Source organism: Taurulus bubalis, assembly GCF_910589615.1.
Source record: "Taurulus bubalis genome assembly, chromosome: 2".
NCBI classification, from domain to species: Eukaryota; Metazoa; Chordata; class Actinopteri; order Perciformes; family Cottidae; genus Taurulus; species Taurulus bubalis.
The window spans coordinates 11,153,643-11,176,764 of NC_136590.1; the positions used below are offsets into that span (position 1 = coordinate 11,153,643).

General features: G+C 41.4%; 2 protein-coding genes across 2 annotated transcripts in view; both read left to right on the forward strand.

The window, feature by feature from the left end:
* dnmbp (dynamin binding protein) overlaps positions 1 to 18,010 on the forward strand; it is a gene marked incomplete at its 5' end in the record, with an annotated part of 30,629 nt that extends 12,619 nt beyond the window's left edge. Inside the window, 13 exons of the mRNA XM_079214509.1 lie at positions 10,182 to 10,390; positions 11,027 to 11,126; positions 11,485 to 11,632; positions 12,923 to 12,940; positions 13,762 to 13,961; positions 14,053 to 14,183; positions 14,280 to 14,384; positions 14,702 to 14,830; positions 14,941 to 15,276; positions 15,400 to 15,585; positions 15,701 to 15,899; positions 16,013 to 16,710; positions 16,968 to 18,010. Of these exons, the coding sequence (XP_079070635.1) occupies positions 10,182 to 10,390; positions 11,027 to 11,126; positions 11,485 to 11,632; positions 12,923 to 12,940; positions 13,762 to 13,961; positions 14,053 to 14,183; positions 14,280 to 14,384; positions 14,702 to 14,830; positions 14,941 to 15,276; positions 15,400 to 15,585; positions 15,701 to 15,899; positions 16,013 to 16,710; positions 16,968 to 17,153 (2,645 nt within the window). The 3' untranslated portion in view covers positions 17,154 to 18,010. The remainder of the gene's footprint in view (positions 1 to 10,181; positions 10,391 to 11,026; positions 11,127 to 11,484; positions 11,633 to 12,922; positions 12,941 to 13,761; positions 13,962 to 14,052; positions 14,184 to 14,279; positions 14,385 to 14,701; positions 14,831 to 14,940; positions 15,277 to 15,399; positions 15,586 to 15,700; positions 15,900 to 16,012; positions 16,711 to 16,967) is intronic.
* A 616-nt stretch (positions 18,011 to 18,626) lies between these two features.
* Positions 18,627 to 22,766, forward strand: habp2 (hyaluronan binding protein 2; the record flags this gene model as incomplete). Its single annotated transcript, XM_079237333.1, has 13 exons — positions 18,627 to 18,713; positions 18,844 to 18,871; positions 18,966 to 19,061; positions 19,258 to 19,368; positions 19,769 to 19,885; positions 20,024 to 20,137; positions 20,230 to 20,401; positions 20,704 to 20,795; positions 20,890 to 21,151; positions 21,253 to 21,395; positions 21,517 to 21,654; positions 22,360 to 22,505; positions 22,608 to 22,766. 13 exons carry the CDS (start codon positions 18,627 to 18,629, stop codon positions 22,764 to 22,766), a joined length of 1,665 nt encoding a protein of 554 aa, XP_079093459.1.
* Between the last annotated feature and the right edge of the window lie 356 nt (positions 22,767 to 23,122).

The window sequence follows — 23,122 nt, forward strand, 5'->3', positions numbered from 1 at the left end:
CGATCGCTCCCACTTCAAGGCCAGAGACAGATATCAGGATGTGCGCTCCACATCTGCAGGTTGTGAGGAATACCCTAAAAAAGATTGCAAGACACACTGTGAGCAATGGGTTGAGCAGCAGAACCAGAAGTTGGCGCTCAGGGAAATGCACTCGTTTGAGGATCCCGTTATACACCGGCACAATGACGATCAGGAAAAGGGATACGAGTCGAGCGCTGGGAGCGTCGGTTCGAAACGGGGTCGCAAGCCTGTTTACGTGGGCTCGCTAGATCGTAACAGCTTCTACAGGAAGACCGCTCCGAGCTCCCTGCGAACGTCACAGTTCGCCACTACCAGGAAACAAAACCAAGGTAAATACAAGGATATTGTCATGTGAGGGAATTTACTCCACATGCTGTATTTGCACAGCATGAGGTACTAATGTTATGCGCAGGTACAACTCCACTTCACTTCACAGATCTTGACAAAAAAGGGGGAGCATGGTTTGCACAGGTTCTTTTAATTTCTAATCCCTTTAGAGACAACAGGGTGGAGAGGTCGATAGTCTTTGGTGTCTCTCTCTTTTATTGGTGACCTCCAGAGGTGTTCTTCTAATCAACGATCAATGCTCGGCGCTTCAAAGGGCTGACTAGCCAGACTTACTTCCTTCGAGTGTGTGTGTGTGTGTGTGTGTGTGTGTGTGTGTGTGTGTGTGTGTGTGTGTGTGTGTGTGTGTGTCGGTATCATCTATCTCAGAGTAAAGTGAGCTGTCAGGAATTTGTAGGTGTAAGGACCTGCAGGACAGGTTTTGTGGGTTTTGGTTCTCTGTCGTCTCTTTCCGTTGTCCTGTGCGCTGCAATAGTCTTCCTCACTGATGCTATGTGCACCCACGACAAGTCTGTTCAGTTGATGGTTGTTTTCAGACAGGGATACAATTAATACCATCTCTATAAAGCAGTTCATGATGAGTGAAGCTGCTCTGGTGTAGAGATAATTTCAAGTAGGTATTGTATATAAACAATATGTTTATTTTCTATGAACACCCAAGCCTAAATGTTCCACCAAGTTATGAAGTTCTGCGGTCAGAAAAAGGTCAACTTGTTGTTTTAACCAAACTTTGTGATTTATGTATTGAAAATAGAAATACAAACTTAAAACCTTAAAGTTTACAGCTGGGTATCTTTTGAAATGTTTCCACAATTGTGGTCCATACAATATCTTAGCTTCAGTGCAGATAGAGAAACCGTACTTTTATTGGAAGTTTAGAGAATTTTAAAACTTAAAAAACGTATTAAATTAAATATAGTCCAAAGTAATAAAAGTGTCTTCACGTGTCATTTAACCCAGCATTTGATGCTTAATTACACATTTCAGTTGGTCTGCACCCAGGGCAATGATGTTCTCACCTGTTAACACTGAGAAAGGTTCAACAGTGCAGTATTCTGTAAACATGAAAACAAACTATACTTCTGAAGGTAGGTGTGTGTGTGTGTGTGTGTGTGTGTGTGTGTGTGTGTGTGTGTGTGTGTGTGTGTGTGTGTGTGTGTGTGTGTATGTTCAAGTCTGTTTCATAAGGAATCGAAACAAAAAAAAGAGAGAGCACTCTTCTGACTTGCTTCATTGTATCTGAGAAGAAGCAGGTGGCGCCCCATGACCCATCCCCCAGTTACCTAGAAACCTGCACAGACACACACACACACGCACACACACACACACACACACACACACACACACACACACACACACACACACACACACACACACACACACACGGCCCCCACCACACATTGGGAGTCCAAGTATTAATCCCTAGCGTCAGCATGGTGAGTAGATGGCGGGGGTCTGTCTGGTGCCAGGCGGTGGCCAGCACTGGCCTGACTCCTTCACTGCAAGACTAGACCGAATCTCTGTGTGTGTGTGTGTGTGTGTGTGTGTGTGTGTGTGTGTGTGTGTGTGTGTGTGTGTGTGTGTGTGTGTGTGTGTGTGTGTGAGATCCTGTAGAGGCTTATTTGAGAGATGACGCCATTTTTAAAAACCCACCCACACATACACATGCACACACACACACACATATGCACCATGCTTGCCTTCTGCAGTGTCTTGTCATCCTTTAATCTCGTTAAACTGTTTCAGCTCTGTCAGGGGTTCTGTCGAGTAAAGCATTTGATAGCACGGCTAAAAACATTAGGCCATCTCGTTGCAGTGCTTATTGGGCTTACGTGATTCAGTGACATTGAGGTGATGGCCGAGGCTTTTCGAGCATGTTTAAGGTCATTTGTTCTCAGTAACCGAGTTTGAGATATATGAGACCTCTCTCTGGGTCTGGAAAATCTATAGAGCTTAGTGCACAGCAGAAGCTGGGTCTAGTTATAGATTGTGTTATGAACTTTCTGTGTGTGTGCATATGCTGCTGGTACAGGCTTACATCTTGTAGGTTTATCCAAAGAAGGCAACATATTAAGCAAAATATGTTTGTTTTTTCTGTCAGGAATAGATAGCATAACCGTTGAACATATTTTAATGTTTGAAACAAAATGCCTATGCGATGTGTGTGTCAGTGGGTGTGGGTGTAAGTATGCACCTGTATTTTTGTTTATGGTCGCACTCTTGAACTGAAAACGGTCTACTGCTGTACGGACATTGTTTGAGCGTCTGTGTGAGTAACGTGTCATCATCCAGCTATGATCTGGCAGCGTCTGCTCTGTAATCCTTGAGCAGTCGTTGCTATTGGTGGGCAGCGGGACGAGGGTGGGGTGGGGGAGTTAGGAGTTAAAACAAGATCTCAAATCGTCTGACAACATTGCTCTAAAGACGTCTTATCTCACTGCTGGCAAGCGAAAAAAAACATTTAGCTCATTAGTCCAAAGGTATGCATGACTCACTCAGTGGTGGTCACACTCCCATACTGTGCATGCACTTCTTTGGTTCCTTATTGCTTTTCTTTTTAAGTTTTAAGTTTGTTTGTTGAAGACAACTCCAGTGCAACCTTTCTAACATGTCACACATACTGCAGCACATACTGTAAGTGTTAAAAATGCGTCGTTTTCAGATAGAAGTGTGGGAAAAGACAACGGATCTTTGTCCTGGTAGTTTTTGCTTTTAGGACTGATTTCCTCTTGATAAGGCCTTGTTCGTAGAGCCAGTAGATGTGGTTGTCACTCCCCTTACATTCATAATAGTCATGTTCATAATTAAAGTCATTACCTGAAAATTACATTATTTTTACATTAGCTTTGGGGACTAATTAATTTTCATGTTCATATATACAGTAATTATTTTTACTGTCTTCTGTGGTAAAGTGGTATAGACTCACTAGTGTCAGTAAATGAGGGTCTCAAACTCAAACACTAGCTGTATTAAAAGAGGCAGGTATATCAATATCAGGGCAATATTTCCCAGAGATTTACAATACAGTATCAGTTTATGTATATGATTTAAAATTGTCAACAAGATAGTTATTACATCTAGTTTCATTTTAAGATTTAATATTACAGCAATTAAACAGAAAGGTATAGTGAACAATCTAGCCATTATGCATTTGTTAGAGTGTTTATATTCACCAGCTTACATTTTTTGCTGATAGCAATAATACATTAAATGAGTGGTTGTATTTTTAGGAATATAAAGAAAGGCTACCTAAATCATTGCACAATGCGCAGAACAGTTTTAGGTAAATTCGCTTGTTTACTTGTGGGAAAACTCATAAAGCCCTCAGGCAGATATTTGCCTTTACTTGTCATACAATTATCAACAGATATAATGCTGCAAGTTCAGTCATCTCAAAACCTCAAGAAAGTTCTCACACTCAGATATCTTCCCACACAGGTTCAAGTCTTTGAGTCATCAGACTGAATGCAAGATAACCATATTAAAACAGACAGCTTTTCCTTTGCATTTGGAGCCATGACCATGTTTTATATGTTGTATCTCTAAAGCACCTGCAGGACCCAGTAGACCCATAGTCCTTCTCTATTGGCTTGAAGACGGTACAGCTTCTCCTTTGAATAGGTGCCTCTCCTCGAGGCTCTCTGCACATATGCAAAACTGATGGTCTCTTGAAGTAATTGGACATTGTTTGTCATAGAAGTGAGACTAAGTGAGAAATTCCAAGGAAGCCAGAGACCACGGTCTTGGTCGCATTTGCATGCAGCATTGTGGTAACTTATTTATTCAACTTGTTAATGAGACTGTCGTGTCATCCACCTGCAGACAAGAAGAGTTGCATCTCTTGGTGTCCGATAGTGGACACTAAACACTGGGTTGTCTGGAGAAAATGGCAAGCTGAATGCTACATGTATCAGCACACAACCTGCTCTTATAATGACTGAATGGATTGCTGTAATTGCAAGAAATTCCTAACAATGCTACATAAAGGTTGCTGAGAGATTCTGCCTGAGCAGGAATGTGACCTTTTGACATTTGACCCTAAAACGAGATAAACAGGATGGTATGTCACTGAATAAACTCCCCTCTTTTTTCCTTTTTTAAGAGACCTTCTTCCTGATGACAAACATCTGGACTGAAGGGCAGAGATATCGCAAAATAAGCGCACGCTCACTCATTTGGCTGATTCAAAAATATGCTCAAACTGTAAGATTTTGTTTCTGCAGAGGAAATAAAAGTGCTCCCTCTTTTTCTAAAACACAAAGTTAACCTTGCAGCAGTTTGAAGCTCTTTAAGAGTCTTGTTAATATTGACTCTGCCTGCACTGATATATTTATCTTATGCCAGTTACCAGCGTCGTGGATTATCTTTTAATACATAACGTATTAATTACAAGTCTTGGCTTGCAAGTTGTGTGTTTCCAGGAGTCTTGGGAGCTTGTATCAACTTATTCTCATGTCCCAACTGCACACACTCACGCAGAGTTTCCCATGTGATCGTTTCAGCAAAGCCACTCCCTGCTCCTGAAAACTTGGCTTGATATGAGGAGGGCCCCTGCTATTTGTGTTGCCTTGGCGACTGTGCATTCTGCTGTGAACTTTGGAGCAGAGCGCGCGCACGCACACAGCGCTGATTGTGTCTGACCTTCTGTGCAGGTCCAAAACTTTTTGACTTTGCACGGCTATTGGTGGAGCATGCGGACTGCAGGCCATGAATTCAAAAAACTATTGTTTGAAAACTGGATCTGCGACAGTGGTGCAGCAGAGTCACAGTTGTTCAAGAGAAACATATTCGGGAAAGAAGTTTACTTGGATGATGTTGTAGTTTTATTAAAGAGTTAAACATATCTTTAAGTGCAAGATGACTTGGGAGGATTGAATGTTGAATCCATGCATTGTCATTTTTGATACAAGGTTGTCAGAGGAGGATGTCAGTAAAATGTGAAACATGAAACAGATTAATCAAAGAACTGGACTTAATCCATGCTACTCAGTAAAACCCTTAACAAAGCTTCCAGTAGACAAATGTTCATGAGGCGTAAAAGCAAAAAAAAATAGGCTGCTCAGTTTAAAAACTGAATGAAGCATGACCAGATAAACAAGGCATCCTTCTCCGAATCTCACCACCAAAAGCTAATATCTGAAAAATAACATTTAATTAGACGACTTTTAACAAATATATGAATTAAGCTCAGTAATGAATCTCATGTGACACCCAACTTGGGGCGGAAACATGCGAAGGACAGACGGTCAACAAGTCAGGATATAAAGTTAACCACAACATGTTTGTCATGACGGACATAACTTTAAAAGAGGCGAGGATAAAGGCGTAACATTGTCTGTCCCAATTCAACATACTTGTTCCAAGCAGAGTTTGAGTAACAATATAGTATACTTAAAGTAGACAGTATGCATATGAAACCTGCTAACACCGTGTACTATGTCCATTAGTGTGTAGTATGGCTGGGATGCAGAAATGTTTTCTCATCTCATTCTAAGCAACAAGCAGCGACGGTCCAGCTCCAGGTTTTATTCTGTACCAGAGTGGTCGTCCTCCCTGGTGTGTGTGTGTGTGTGTGTGTGTGTGTGTGTGTGTGTGTGTGTGTGTGTGTGTGTGTGTGTGTGTGTGTGTGTGTGTGTGTGTGTGTGTGTGTGTGTGTGTGTGTGTGTGTGTGTGTGTGTGTGTGTGTGTGTGTGTGTGTGTGTGTGTGTGTGTGTGTGTGTGTTTAATGATGCTGGGTTCCCATCCATTCTCATGGTAATTGGAGGTCTGGAATGGAGTTTCTGCAGCGGGACACGCACTCCTCTCTACGAGTCTCAGGAGCTGGACTTCAGATTGACAATGGACTATCATAGAATGGGTGGCGTTGTTTGAACCACTATGTGTGTGTGTGGGTGTGTGTATGCTTGTTTTTGAAGTGGGTTGAAGACATTTCCAAGCAGCAGGTGCGTTAAGCCTCACCGTCTTCTCTTTTCTGTCTCTCGCTCTCTTTTTATCTTCGTACGGGGCAGCGAATGATGGGGCATTGAAGAGAGCAAACATTACAAGGAATATTCTCCTCCTCCTCCTTTTAAATAGATTTAAATATTCATCAGAAAAGCATTGATATGGGACGGTAAAATATAATTTGTAATCTTTAACATGCCATTCTTTTAAAAAACAAATACGTTTGGAACCTATCCAAAAATGTAACCAATGCCAGATGGACATTGTAGTACTTTTTCTAAATGTCATAACGAATTAAAAATTCATATGAATAATATGAACATCACCGCATGCATTCAAGTGAGCGAAGCTGGAGGAAGTGGTAAAAGTTAAGTAAAACTTAACACTGAGGTTTTGGTCAAACTTGCAAAACAAACAAACAAAAAGCAGGAAATCATATAAATTATTAGACATAACCATAAGTCATAGTCCTAATACACCATAGTCATAATCTCACTAGTCTTTGGTCAACCGGAAGCCATGCTGGGCTGTTCTTTGTGTGTGGTACCTGATATCCACTATTATCTTTTGTTCAACCCTTAAAGACCTGGTGGTGTGTCAGTTGTGACTGAGACTGCTGTCATACTGAGTGTCTGAAGGTAGGAGGTGTGGCGCAGTGATTTATACTGCTATTAAGCACACTCCCTGTTGTGACTGTCCTAGAAAACAGCAGATTTAATAATCAGTTCTCCCCCCCTGTATAACTCATAACCCTCTAAATGCCAGGACATTACACAGGCAGTCTCTTTGTTTTATTATTCCAAACTCTCTAACATGAGTAACCAGGTCAGCGCTCGATTGCAACTCATTCATTAACCCCGTGCTGACACCTCCTAGCGCCCTGCAGAGTCATGATCCCCGTTTCTCCCTGTCTGGATGTTTGCTCCCTCTAAAGAGTTGATCATCCAGTTACATCCAGAGTTTAAATCTCCTATGTTTAACCTGTCAAATGTGTTTTTGTTCGGACTGAAAATGCAATATATTATCAGCTGCAGTAAGCACGTAAATGGTTGTCATATTGCAGATCAGTCAACAGGTGTTTACAGTCAGTTTCACAGTAATGAACTAACAGATACAAAAAAATCTAATGACATTCTATTATAATCAGCAACCTCCTGAAAAGTGAAGCCTATATGGAAGTACTTTAAAGTCAATCTCTACTGGCCACCAGGGGACGAGGAAAAATAAGTCTGGTTGTATGTAAAGATGGCCCTACTTCTTACTTGATTTATTACATCAGTAAATATTGTACATGTGAGTTTATGGTCTCTATCTCTAGTGTCAAGTCTTCTCCAATACAACATGATCTTCATTTATTAAACAAACCAACAGGTGACGTCAATAAGAAGTCCACTTCTTATACACAGTCTATGGTTGTACCTGATTGAGAGGAAAACAAGTCTTTATTCTGAATAGAAATCCCCTAAATATCCCCCCCCCCCCTAATTATAAACCTTGTGAATTTGCTGGCTTGATGCCATCGTGCGGTTTTCAGCAGCAGGTTGTTGTTTGCACTGACTGATTTGTCCCTCTGATTGTTGGCATCCAGTCACAGGTGTGTGATTCATTAGACGCTAATGCCTCATGAGAAGGGATTGTTATGCGGGCGTTCCCTTTTACTGCAGACTGAGTGACACGGGCAGATCCAGTTCCACAGGAAGATAGTTTTATGTTACGCCTCATTTTACAGGCACTTCCGATTGTGAAATTTGCAAATGTATGTTATGTATTTCTTTCAAATCAGTAGTCAGATAAGGATAAATCACTAACTAAGGAATATAAGTTTGCAATAGTTACAACATATTTGAAATTAATTAATTAATTAATTAGATGTATTGTGTGTGTGTGTGTGTGTGTTTGGGGGGGGTGCAAACAAGATGCCTGTACCCTCTTTACAATACTTCACAGAACAAAGAAAAGTGGAATTTCATAGAAGTGGGTTACATTCTGGTCATGCTGTTTCGCAGGTTGGTTATGATTGAAATAGCTGCGTATTTAACCGTGTGAAGTGGAGCATAGTGTGCGTGTGCGTGTGTGTGTGTGTGTGTGTGTGCGTGTGTGTGGAGGATCAAACATGGGAATAAGCCGATTGATTCCAATTAAATTCGGAGTCTTTTGTTTTCAGCCTCTCTTTGTATTGTGTTGCTGCTGTATGACTTTAAAAACCCATTAGTTTCTCACCAGTGGGGAAATGCTGTAGTGTTAATAGAGCAGCAGTGACTGATGCTGCAGGGAGATGTGGTGCAAGCACTGAGAAAAGCTCCTTTGAGTCGCGCTTTAGCCGAGTCACGTGAAGAAAGAGAGATGAGGTCAGGTGGCCGAGGATCAGACACGCAGTCGGGTCATGAAATATAAATCTTAGCTAGCATCGAAATGTAAAACGCTTTGCAATCAAGTTTTGCAAGGTCCTACGTTTGACCCCAACTCAATACTCTCGTGAGAAGTGATCACAGTTTGGATCAAAAATGTCAAAAAACTGCTTTTATGTGACTTTGACAAAAGTGTGACGGTGCAACAGGCAACATCTCACACACACACACACACACACACACACACACACACACACACACACACACACACACACACACACAGGCTGTGTGTGTAATGCATGTAGTGCATGGGGTAATGAGGGTAAGCAGAATTAACTTCATTAGCCCCGGACAGCATCTGTTCAAGGAGCAAGGGTGACGTTTCCCTCGCCCGTCAATACAACACAGCACGTGTTGAGATGTGACACAACTACACCGGTGTTTCCCCTCCAGAGTTTCAATTATTAATAATGTATACGACTGATCCAATCAGAATATATTAATCTAACTTGTAACATGTGTTTCTGCTGCTTCACAACACTTTGCAGCCACACTTACAGGATAAGGCTGCTAATAATCTATATTTTGTCCAGAAAATAAAGAGATGTTAACATTGTATTAGTCCATCTCATGATACTTTATGACCACCTCAGCCATTTGTTCCTACTGAAGTCGTACATCTTTGAAAGGTGTGGTGATTTTTTTGAGTTTTTGGATGGCAATGGAGGTCGATGGCACTAAATATAAAGCTCAGGCTTTGGATACACAAACAATTCTGTTTTATTTTTACGAGATTTGTTGACAATTTATAAAAATACAGAATAGCACAAGACATCTCCTTTGAACCTAAGAGCCTAGTGTCTCACTAAGTAATACAAGATACAGATAGCAGATGAGAGGATGTTTTTAGAAACAGTATACAACATGTATCATCACTCTCCAGTACTGTTATCTCTGTTCCCTCAGTCCCCCTCTAACTGCCTCTTCTTTAATGCCTGCTCGGCCCCTGAGATCCTGTATTTCTGTAGTTTCTGTCACAGGCCATTGTGCCACAGACAAAGAGCCTGAGTCCCCTCCATTCATAAAGAGCAGTGGTGCATGAACCAGGCTCTCCCTCCAGTCCCAGGCACCCCCAGAGATCAGCCCTCTGGGAGTGAGAGCAGAGACATTGATCAAAAGCTAGTCAGACAAGAGGAAGAGTAAAGGGTGGGCTGGGTGGGTGGGCGGGCAGGAGTATGTTTGGAAACAATGACTGGAAACATGGGCTGGGAACGTTTTTCAATTTTCCTTTTTATACTTTGTCATCTTTAGATAACCCCTTTGTGTCTTTTTTGTGACACCAAGCTTTGGGTTTATGTGAATGTCATGGCAACTAATGAGCAGAAATAGATACATTTGTCATAGGTTGATCCTTAATACTGCGTATCAAAAATATTACAATGATAAAAGAGAAGATTAAGATGGAAAACCATGTTCAGTTCAGTTTAGATGAAGCTAAATCTGTCTCCTTTCCTGTCTCTCCAGAGATGACGCTCCTGTCGTCCCAACCCAAACCGCTAGATTCAACCCCGACTTCGGACTCGACCCCCGCCGCCGGCACCGAGGATCCCGAGCTGAGGATGCTGGAGAAGAGGTCAAAGGTCATCGAGGAGCTGCTGCAGACTGAGAAGGACTACATCAAAGACCTGCAGATGTGTGTGGAGGAGATCATCGAGCCACTGCAGAAGAAGCAGGTAAAATAACGCAGACGTTTATTTTGAAACATTTTTTTTTCATATGTTTGGATTCATGGGGTTATGTTGATATGAGGTGCCTGTGAAATATTATTCAGCTCCAAGAGTAACAGTTTGAGTTTTACAGAGACAACAAGGGCAAAGAGAAAACATCAAACAATTTAAAATAACAGATAAGTTTTGACCATATTTGGGATATGATGGTTCCATGGAGCATACTGTGTAGAGAAACACGGTTATTTGCCTCTCTGTGTGTATATATATATATATATATATATATATATTACTCTGATTGGTGTCTGACTACTGTTGCTGAATTGAATGTACCTCCTTCATCTAATCTTTAATAATGGAAGAAGAGAGCGACATTGAAATGTCTCGTTTACATTACCACTGTCAGACTTTCCCTTTTAATTACAGCATGTCTCATCATGACATTGTCATCTTCTGTTTTTGTTGTACATGAGTTGAGGAGTCAGCTGTGAACATGGCAGTTTATGATCAGAAACCTGTATAAGGTGTTTACATGCCATAGAATCATGTACTCCCACTAGTGTAAACAAGTGTTTTTTCACCCAACAGCACAAAGGAACTTTTATCACAGTTTTCTAAGTTTCTATCTGCATTTCCTGAAAGGTAAAGAATGTGGACTTTGATGGGCTCTTTGGCAACATCAGCTCAGTGATCGACTTGTCCCAGCGCCTGTTGGAAACACTGCAGGACACCGACTCTATTGGTAAGAAGACAGTTTTTACAAGATGCTTATCCTATGATGTAATTATTTTTGCTTGTTCCTGCATGCTGGGCTTTGTACTTTATTTATATATATTTATTTATTTCAACCATAAACTGATCACATTTTATTGGTTGACTACGACTTTGAGCTAATTTTTTAATATCGTTAGAGGAAGTAAAAACAAAAAATTATCACAGAGATGTTTCTTTAATTCATACTTGAGTTTTGCCCCAAAGTTGAAATCTGTCCCCACAAACTACTTCACCATTTTTGTCTGTTATAAGTAAAACATATCCTCCTCCTCCTTCCTCTCCTGTTGAACACATGACCTTTACGTTTCTCTACCCTCTGCTCTCAGGAAATATATTTCTGGGCTTCAAAGCTGAGCTGGAAGAGGTGTACAAGATCTACTGTCAGAACCACGACGATGCCATCTCTCTGCTCGAGAGTTACGAGAAGGACGAAAACATCCAGTGCCACGTGTTGGAGTGTCTGGAGAGACTGAGGTAAGTCACTGAGAGGACGGAAATATGTTTTAGATTTCAGCTTGGACCTGTGTGTTTCACTTTAAAAAAAATAGTTTGCACTTGAGTTACTAAAGATGTGCATGTTTGCGTGTGTAAAAGCATGGGAACATGACAGCAAGAGTGGCCACTAACAGAAATATACAGTTTAAGTAAAACGTGAACCACAAAAGACTATTGAGTTTAGTGAGCGAAAAACTAATGGCAGCTCTATTGTTACAGCAAGTGTTATAATAAACAGTTTTACAGGAGAATAATAACTTTAAAATGGAGTCTGTGGACATTTAAGGCATTCAGATTTCCTGTTTTCACAGTATATGTTTTGAAAAAGTCACGTTGTTATGGATGTCAAGGTTCAAGTGAGGTTTCCAGTTAGAGGATCGTCACATGGAATTAATTTATGATGGGGTTTCTTTAGCAGATGAGTCATGGGCAGGTTTTGATAGAGAAGGGCAGCCGCAGTACATCTTTAAATACAATAAGTGCATTTTCAGTCTGAAACATTCTTCCGTAGAGATACCTTTACTCCATTCCTGCTGTGTGCAACATTAACCTTATTAGATGAAGCAGTTTGACGGCTCCTCAGTAAAGTAGAGCAGTGAAAAAATGTGCCCTGCCTGGTTTCACCTGTCTGGTTTCACCATCAGTGACGCAAACATTTGAGTTTACAATGTTGTAAATTTACGTCAGCAATCTGTGTTTGAAGATAAACAAAAGTTTTGTTAGACCAGGAGCCGTAGAAAAAAAGGGTGCTGGTTCCAAGACGGAGTCTTATTTAACAAAAGGACCAGGAACGTGTACAGCTGTGTGTGTCCTTTGATAACATCAAGTTGTATTTCATTTCTTTTGAAATTCAGTTTTCTTGTCTTTTTGTAGTTTAACCATAATGTTGCTGGCCTTGTCAGACAAAGAATAGTCTTTTGTAAAGTGTGTGTGCATATGTTGCCGTCCATTGAGCTCTAAAAAGGTCACGGGTTCTGCCACCTACTCGAAACTGCCAGTTTTTACGGCCACACTGGGCTTCTGTCCAGCTTTAAGAGAAAATTTACAAAACAAAACCATAACAACCGTGGGTGCAGCTGGCTTGACTTTTTTTAGTGACCTGGCAAAGTTCAAGTCAATTTTGTGGATTTAGTCTCTGGATAAGCAACGACTCTTTTACGTACTGCAGAATGTAACACTTGAACATTCATGAAAATGATCATGAAGTCATAGGTTTATTTATTCTGTTTTTGTTATCTTTCTATCTCTTTCCAATCTTCCCTTCAACAGGGCCATTTATCGCCAGTGGTAAGTCTCCATCAAGAGTGTCGTCATGATTTCCAGCATGAGATTCGCATGCCTTTTGCTCATTAACCCCCCTGGAAATGACCTGTGCGCGTGTGTGCGTGTGGAAGAGTCTAAAAACATCTATGCTGCCATTTTCATTCTCTCTGCTTGACTGAGATGAACTCATATTTTATTGTTTGTGTTTGCACGTGCATGTGAATTCTGCACACAGAAATATGCACCCTCTTCGGTGGATATGCAAAGTAATTGTTGATTCTGGGAAACATATAATGCCATCTTCTGGATTAAAACAGCAATTTACAGTCACTGATCTTTTCTCAATATTATAAAAAATGTTGAGACATTAAGGTCTTAACTTTCTATAGAATAGAATAGAGAAAATCTGGTCAACAAAATATCATCTTAAATTGGTTAATAAAATGCCATAAATCAAACACCTTTATCCTTATTATGTCAACAGCAAGAAATTATCTTTTGATAATGAGAAAAGATTTCTATTGAATTGAGTTTGTCCTCGAGATCGCATTAAAACTAAGCAAATACTTTTTTTTTTTCATGGTGCCTTCCCTGTTCTTTTATGCCTCCCAAAAACTGTACTGATCATCATCATCAGAATATATGAATATGTGATGATGGTTACATATCATTGGATCATGCCATCCACATGATATAGAGACATGTGTGACATGAACATGGGAACATAAATCAATAGCTGTGACTGTGATAGTGGCTGAAATGCCGACCGAGAGTCTCTCTCTCTTCACATATTCTAATGTTTCCCTCCAACCAAACACTATCTGCTGTCTATGTCACTTCTTCAGGGGGAAAACAAATTACATCAACCTCGGCTCCTTCTTAATCAAGCCGGTGCAGCGGGTGATGCGTTACCCGCTGCTGCTGATGGAGCTGCTGGGGGCCACACCGGAGAGCCACCACGATCGGCTCCAGCTGACTCAAGCTCTGCTGGCCATCAAAGAGATCAACGTAAACATCAACGAGTACAAGCGCAGGAAGGACCTTGGTAAAAAAAATCCCTGTGTTTTTTTTCTGTATTTGCATAAAAGTATTTATCCAGTACAAAGTCTGAACTGTCACCTCTCTGCTGCCCCCAGTGGTCAAGTACAGGAAAGTCGACGAAGACACGTTCATCGACAAGATCTCCAAGCTGAGCATGCACTCTATTATCAAAAAATCCAACCGTGTCAGCAGCCACCTCAAACACCTTACAGGAATTTCACCCCAGGTACATCACTGCTCATTTTGTGGTGTTGTGAATGTTGTGCATTTAAACGTGTTGGTTCTGATCTCTGTCTATCTTCGTCCTCTGTCGTGTCCTCAGATTAAAGATGAAGCGTTTGATGAAGCTGAGAAGAAGTTCCGGCTGCAGGAGAGACTCATCAAGTCCTTTATCAGGGACATTTCCCTGTACCTGCAACATATACGGGTATAAGCATTTTACGTATGGGTCATATGTCCAGTGTCTGTTAAAAACAACAACACATTTAATAATTCTTAATTTATACTGATTTGACTCAGTATTATATTAGGATTATGAGACTTTTCTTCATAAGAATAGTACTCTCAAGAATAAAGAAAATTTGCAGAACAAAAAAAATGTTAAATGTATAAAAAACATTGCATTTATCATTATCAGCGCATATTCCACTATATATATATATATATATATATATATATAAATACTTTGTCTTGGACTACTTGTATTCTTTAACAACATGGATTGTAATACATGCATCTCTCCAGGAATCAGCATCTGTAAAGGTCTTGGCAGCCATCAGCTTCTGTGACATCTACACGGAGCGAAGTGTCCTCGACCCCGAGCGCTTCCAGAGAGCTCACCGCTCCATCAGCGACAAACAGTTCACACAATTTGTAAGTCTTCTTCCTCTGTTTAGCCTCACTTAGTTGCTGTAAAAGTACATTGGGAATGACCTCTGATTGTCACATTATCTGTCAACCCTCTTCCCCCATTCTCTGAGCAGAAGGAGCGCACAGAGGCCTTAGTTGTCAACCCGCTCACCCAGCTCCTCCAAATGTTCGCTGGGCCGCACAAACTCATCCAAAAGCGCTTCGACAAGCTGCTGGACTACGACAACTGCAAGGAGCGCGCCGACCGACTCAAGGACCGCCGTGTACAGGATGAGCTGCAGGTGGCGCGCAACAACTATGAGGCCCTCAACGCCCAACTTCTGGACGAGCTGCCCAAGTTCCACGGTGCAGCGGAGGACCTGTTCACTGGCTGTGTGAGGGCTTTCGCTCAATCCCAGAAGAACTTCATGAAGACGACACTGGGAGAGCTGAAGCCCCTCATACAGGCTGTGAGTAACTCTGTTTATGAGGGGTTTTGAAGGAAGTGGGACATTTTCTCATGAATATATGGACCTGATTAGAAAACCTTTTTTTTTTAATAACTCAGACGGTTTCTTTACCTTTGTCTCCAGTTTTCGAACAAAGCTGGCACAGAGGGCAACCTGATCGCCAAGTTCCAAGAAGAGTACGGTCGAGTCCTCCAACTTCTGCAGCGCTTTAGCTTCTGCCCAGAGAACCTTCCTCTAGCCACCTCCACGAAAAAGACCTCAGAGAAGAAGACTCTTGAGAAGCAGATCTCTAAAAAGTTGCAGGCACTTGTGAGTGGAGCTCTCCTTCCATTTGTGCCGTACCTTATGAATAAATAATACTTTCATGAAACAATGAACGAGGAAATCATGATCTAACCATAAGTCTGGTCCTTGTCGCTTTCAGCCCAACCACATCATGCAGACAGATGAGCACCGTGCAGGGCTTCTGGTCCGCTATGGTCCTGATAAACTTTTCCAGGCAGAGAGAAACTTCAATGCAGCGCAGGATCTGGACATCTCTGTACTAGAGGGAGACCTTGTGGGTGTCATCAAGCAGCAGGACCCCATGGGTAGCAACAACCGCTGGCTAATTGATAATGGCGGTAAGTCATTTGTACTGTAAGCTCTGATTTGAATTTGATCTGATTTTTTTAACCAATCAGCCACATATATAACATCAATTTCCACTTCTTCTCTTGCTTTTTTTGTTTTGCAGCCGGCAAGGGTTTTGTGTACAGCTCCTTCCTCAAACCCTACAACCCACGCAGGAGCCATTCAGACGTCTCCATCGAGAGCCAATCGTCTAATGAGTCAGGCTACGGCGGCTCCTCGCCTGTTTTCTCCCGCCAAAACAGCAACAGCACACTGACCTTTAACCAGGACGCGGCCACCGTCAGCTTTTCCACATCGCAGCCTCCAACTCATTCATCGCCGCAACCTTCGCTGGACTCCGCCTCATCTCGTAGGAGTCAGCCCAGAGATAGACCCAACCTTGATGTTTCCAGTCAGAGCAACTCCATAAACTCCTCCCCCAGAAATCCCTCAAACCGCAAGGAATACTCATCCCAAACGCACCGAAATTCCTCCCATCACAGAGACACAGAGCCTTCTTACCGGCATCCAGGCAATCACAGAGACACGTACGATGCCAGTTATGCAAGTCTGAGCACTCACAAGGAGATGTCGGACCTCTCGGAGACAGACTCTTATTCTTCACTCAGAAACAATCGCTCACAGCGGTATGGACACACAGACAGAACCTACAGTTCATACCAGTGGAAAAATGGAGATGATAGTGGCCAGAAGAAAGCTTCTTACTCCAGAGATGAGTACATCAAGCCGGAGCCGGAGCCGGAGCCAGTGCCGGAGCCAGAACCAGAAGCAGAAGATGAGAGTGAATTAGATAGTCATCAGGTGAGATTTAGTGTAACTGCAGACAATTTATTGAAGTGATTATAGCAACTATTACTCTTATCTGAGTTATTCTAATGAGTGAGTATCCCATTTGTAGAAAAAGGAAACAATCCTGGTGAACATTTGTGCAGTGGGGTGTGCACGGCTGTCTGTCAGGGCCATCCTTGATAAGCCAAACATGTGAATTAATACTGCTTTTAAAATTGAAAAAGATAAACACACAAACTAACGATGACATTGTTTTTATTCGTTTTCAGTTTTACTACGCTCTCTACTCCTTTGATGCCCGTTGTGCCAATGAGCTGAGCATCTCAGCCAATCAGCGGCTGCGGATACTGGAGTTCAAGGACATGAACGGCAACGGTGAATGGTGGCTGGGGGAGGCAGAAGGCCGACGAGGCTACGTGCCTTCCAACTACATCCGCAAATCAGAATACACATGAACAAAGTGTTATCCTGAGACTGTACTTGGACTTGAAGAAGTCTCACTCCGCGAGCAGACATATAAAAGAGACAAGCAAGCATCTGTGACTTATTTTTGATATGTTGTCATGGAGTTTGAGAGTGAGAAGGACTGACTATTGCTGCTGACTCTGCTCCTAAAAGTTAGCATTATATGCCTATATTTATAGTCTTTTTATATTATTTTTACTTACTGGAAACTGCACCCTACTCCCTATTGTTTCCAGGGGAAAACCTGTGAATTGCCCCAGATTGTTTGCCATATTCTCTGGTGCTGAAGACAGTGAATTGTATGTTTAAGAGAACATCCTTAAAGGTTAGCACATTGGGAGATTGCAATGGAAATGTGAATGTTTTGGGGTTCAGACTGGTTCTTCTCAACAAACACCGAGTGCTATGTAGACAGACTGAGCCTAACACCGTGTTAAGGACTTTCTTTCTGCATGTACACCACGAGAATGATGAATATATACCATACAGTTCAACAATCAAAGTTTGAGGCACTTATAATGACTATCCAGTGGTTGCAAGTTTTGAAGTGTCTGCAGCCATCAACAGGAATTTGGAGCGTTGTATGAAATCAATATGGACTTAAATGCAAGGGCAAAGTTGAATGGCATATGATGAATGGTTTACTAGCACTCCACTTGTCAATAACCTGAATACACTTTTTAACTGAGTTGACACTGCAAACAGATGATGACTCGGTTAACCTGGAGATTGTGGTCTGATCTGATCTCTGACTTCTCCACATTCTGCCTATGTACATTATATATAGTGCTGTTCATTGAGAGTAATGCACCCACTGTAAAGTGATCACTGAATAAAAAACAGCTCCGCTGACAAATTAAAGTATGACTGAATCTTTTTCTTTGTTTTTCCTCTGTTGTGCAAGATCAGTGTCCTTCCTGCGTGCAGTTTTAGGTTTATTAACTCTCCTGTACAGCAATGATGTTCCTGTGTGTGTGTGTGTGTGTGTGTGTGTGTGTGTGTGTGTGTGTGTGTGTGTGTGTGTGTGTGTGTGTGTGTGTGTGTGAGAAATGAGGTGGGAGGGAGTAAGAAATTATACTTGACCTGAGCAAGCAGAAGAAATTTCATACAGAAAAAGTACTTAAAAAATATTTCTTCTATGAAATGGGTGAATTTGAAAGATAACAAAACGATGTGAACTGCCATCAGTTAGAGATAGACTTTTACTTCTTACATATGGAAAAATACCCTGATAATGTTTACAAAATCAAACCTAATGTTCTTTACTGCTTTTACTTGGGATGACCTCAACAGAAAAAGGATAGGACAAAATTGAGCATTGGATAACATGCAACTCTTGTAAAAATCAATGTAGCGTACTAATGATTAACAGGTGGGCAGAGTGTCAGGGTCTTCGTGTTTGTGAGGGATTATTTAGGACTGTCGGTGTAAAAAGCATCCCATAGTCGTTCAATGGTCCCATCATGGCCAGGATCTACATCAACATCGTCTGCTTCATAGCTTTACTCTTACCACTGTGTGCTCTCAATGCGCTCGGACAGGACTGGTCTGTAAGTATGCATATAGCATAGGAGGAATTCAGTTTGTCTGAAACATGGAGTCTCTGTTTTTATTCATATTTTGGAAGAGATGTAACATTTTAAACTGAGTCAACTTGATAACGAATCTATTGTGTTACAGGATTTCACAGCAACAGATGACACTGGTGGTAAAAACACTTTGAATTTGACTTTGCAGTGAACTAAAACTTGACTCTTGTCTTTCATGACTGGAATGCCTGAATGCTTCTCTTTTCCTCACAGCTTATGAGTATTTTTACGATTACACCACCGACAGCCCTGCAGAAGACTTTGATTTAAATTATGATGACTGGTTATATGAACTCTTTGATATCCCAGGTAAATTGCGTCTGGTTTAATTGCCTGTATATTCTGAACACGTGCTGTAGTTATATATATATATTAATATTGTAATATATATCCGCTTTGTCTCACAATGTATTGATCGAGACATCCACTGATGCAGACATAATCAACTCTTTGTGGTAACTGGTGAGACTACATGTGAGGTCTTCACGTTTCTGTCTTCATTTAGATCAGTGCAATCCAAACCCATGTTTGAACATGGGCAGCTGTGACCTCGCTGCTAACGGGAGCTTCAGATGTTTCTGCCCTGAGCCGTACTCAGGAAAGAAGTGTCAGACAGGTATGACTGAGATCCATATATGAGAGTATTAATTATAATATTCAATGTTTTGCACTGAATGGTTAACCTCATGAATTCTGAGATTTAAAGTAAAAGCATCATGATACCATTGCAATGCAATTAGAACAAGAGAAAGCAAAACATAAAGCAGGACAAAAACCTTAGAGCATCATATAAAGTAGGAAATACACGATGCAGACAATTAATACAAAACAATGTCAAGCAGAAAGTTAGCACACAACATAAATTGCTTTACAGAAAACAGGTCAAACTAAAAGGCTGACAAACAGACAAAAAGCAAAGCCAATGAGAGCAGACAGAGCAACCATGCAGTGATGGCAGGTCTGCATGTGCGATTAAATGTAAACTAAATAAAATGATCGCACCGTGGGTTTTTCAGTGAAAGATCTTTGCAAGAACGGGAAATGTGGCCGTGGACGCTGTGTTGTCACATCTACGGCTCCATTCTACGAGTGCAAGTGCAAGCATCCATACAAACCACCCAACTGCACCAAAGGTCTGTTTTTATCATTATGGACTATGAGGCATCATGTTACTGATTTTGTTTTCTCATGATATTAAACTCACAAAGTCCTATTGCATAGATGCCTTTGCACTGGACATCATACGCTGGTTTTCTCGCCTGTGTTCACAGCTTCTCTCTGCAGGCCCAATCCCTGTCAGAATGGAGGCTCTTGCATGAAGGGTCCCAAACGCTCCTTCCAATGTTCTTGTCCTCATGGATATAGTGGAAAGTTCTGCGAAATTGGTGAATACAATTGCTTCTCTGTCTTAAATAGAAAAAACCCACATCGGCCATTTATCACCTGGCTTAAAAAAGTATATGATTCTTTTTTCTAGGATCAAATGACTGTTACCAAGGGGATGGAGAGTTTTACCGTGGCATGGTGAGTGAAACAACTGAAGGGGAAGAGTGTCTTGACTGGAATTCCCATTTCATCCAGCAGAAAGGGGGAGATCCCTTTATCGATTATGCAGGCTTTGATGGGATTGGACCACACGACTACTGCAGGTGAGGAGTTGTCTTGTGTAAATATTGCACATAAACTTACTGTTGACATACCCATGTTTGTCTGTCTGTAAATGTTCTTTAAATGTTGTGAAAAAGCTTTCTTAGTACTCTTAGTAACACAAAGTCAGTAACTGGTTGATTAAGTTAATCAAAGTATTTTTAAATTATTTACAGAGCAAGTAATAGGCTGGTAAAAGGCATAACAAAGAAACACTTTTGGGTTGCCAGGTTGTAACTTTAGTTATTTTTAATTTATAAATGTAATGCTTTTAAATATTTGTTTTAACATCTCTGTATTCAAGGAATCCTGATGGAGATGATCAGCCCTGGTGCTTTATTAACAAAAATGGCAAACTGAACTGGGACTATTGTAAAGTTAGGAAATGTTCCGGAGGTAAAAACACACACACACACACACACACGCACACACGCACGCACAGAAAGATCCTGACCTCCACATATTTAATTTTGATTTCCATTCCTCCCAGCTCCAGCCACCCCACCGACCATTCGTGAAACAGATCCGACTCCAGCCAAGCCGGACGTCACTGCTGCCCAGTTCTCCCAGTGTGGGAGGCCGCTGCCCACCCGCTCGGCCAGGATCATTGGAGGGAAGAAGTCTCTTCCTGGGGCTCATCCTTGGCAGGTTTCCCTGCAGGCCAGATACAAAGGCTCCAATGAGCCCTTCAGACACATGTGTGGAGGCATCCTCCTCGAGTCCTGCTGGGTACTGACTGCTGCACACTGCATGTAAGCTCCAATGTTGATTTGATGTATAGAAGCAGATGTGAATTAATTCAGTACATGGACACACACCTGACTTTTATTTAACTTTTTTGGTGTTTGTCCAGTGAAAGCGGAATGGAAATGCAGGTGGTGCTGGGAGGAGTGGATATCGAGAAGGAGGAAATATACGATCAGGTCATTCCTGTGGAGAAGGCCATCGTGCATGAGGATTACAAGGAGTCCCCCTTTGCTCTTCATAATGATATTGGTGAGGTGCAAAGATAGTTGCATAGATACATGTAATTAATGATTGTAACTGTGTAAAAATGGAAATGAAATGTATTGGTTTGGCCATGCACCGTTCTTTGATTTGTGCTTGTCCTGTGCAGCCATGCTTAAACTGAAAGTCGGCGACAGACCGCACTGTGCCAAAGAGACTCGCTTTGTAAAGACAGCCTGCCTGCCAAGCCAGCCCTTCGCCAGTGGGACGACGTGTGTGATCTCAGGATGGGGTGTGACTGAAACACGTAAGGATCGTAGCAAACTGTCATAACATAATGATCAGTTTGAGGTATTGTGGTCAGCTTTTGAAAATTGGTTGTTGGCTTTTAGTCAAAAGGACTTAAAGTATGTTTCATTTTAAGAAGAAAAACTGCCCAGCTACAAGATTAAAGCAAGAAAATGGAAAATGTTTTGATCTTTGGCAGCTCACGGCCTATATCACGCAGGGTAACCTATATCTGCTTGTTCATTTTAAGTTTCAAGTGTTGACATTATTTATTAAGTTTTATTTTACAAACTGAAGACAAAAAAGAAACACTATTTGATAGATTGAAAACAAATTGCTGAAAAAAGAAATGGAATACTGTAGAGCCACGGCAGCTAAATAAAAGTCTGGTTTGCAAAGCCCTTCAAATATTTGAATATGGCATCAGATTTAGTTTTGATTACTGCATTAAGTGAATAATGGAATTATATCATAAAAGCATGCAGAACCTGAAATAAATTATTTGTCAATATTCATGATATTCAAAATTAAGCACTTCATGAATACAAACTGTTGCAAACAATATGCAGAAATTTGTGGAAAATGTTTATCGAAATAAAATTGAAGCAGAGTACATCCACATTAATTACTTTCTCGAACTGTATCCCTTAAGACTTGACTGAACGTGTCATTGAATGCATGTGAACACACAATCTGTTTGATGCGACTCTCCGTCTTCTCTCAGAGAAGTTTGGTACAAACCATCTGCTGGATGCTTGTGTCCTCCTGATCTCCCAGGAGAAATGTAAAGCTCCCCATGTTTACGGAAACGCTCTGGACGACAGCATGTTCTGTGCAGGCAACTTAAACGGAGGCGTTGACTCCTGCCAGGTCTGTGAGATGTGGTTTCGTATTTATCTATATCATATATTCTTGTAACTGTATTCATGATAGTAGAGAAAAGAGATAAATGCCTCCTCTCTGTCCCTGCAGGGTGACTCTGGGGGCCCTCTGGTGTGCGAGCGTAATGGGACCCACTATGTGGCTGGTGTTGTGAGCTGGGGTGACGGCTGCGGCAAGAAGTACAAGCCCGGTGTCTACGCCAACGTCGGCAGATTTGTTGACTGGATTGCTCGTCATTTACGTTCATAAGGATACATGTGCCCATAATGTATATGATCATTTCTGACATGCTGCTCTGTAATTGTTGCACTGTGATGCGACGGTAATGATTTCTCAAGATTTCCACTGATAGGAAAGAGGACAGAGAACCAGTTCCCCACATAACACTGACATATTTACTTTGTGTGTCTTTACAATGAAAAATATTAAATGTATCTTTAAAAACAAACAAATGACTCTTTGATCATGAGGATTGTTTATAAAGGGGTTTCACCAATAAACAAAATAAGACCTGTGGTTATCGTTCGGCAAGCATAAACTCTTACACAAATAACACAGGTCTGTCTTGATTCAGGTAACTGAGAGCAAAGGTGTTCTTTTTTTTC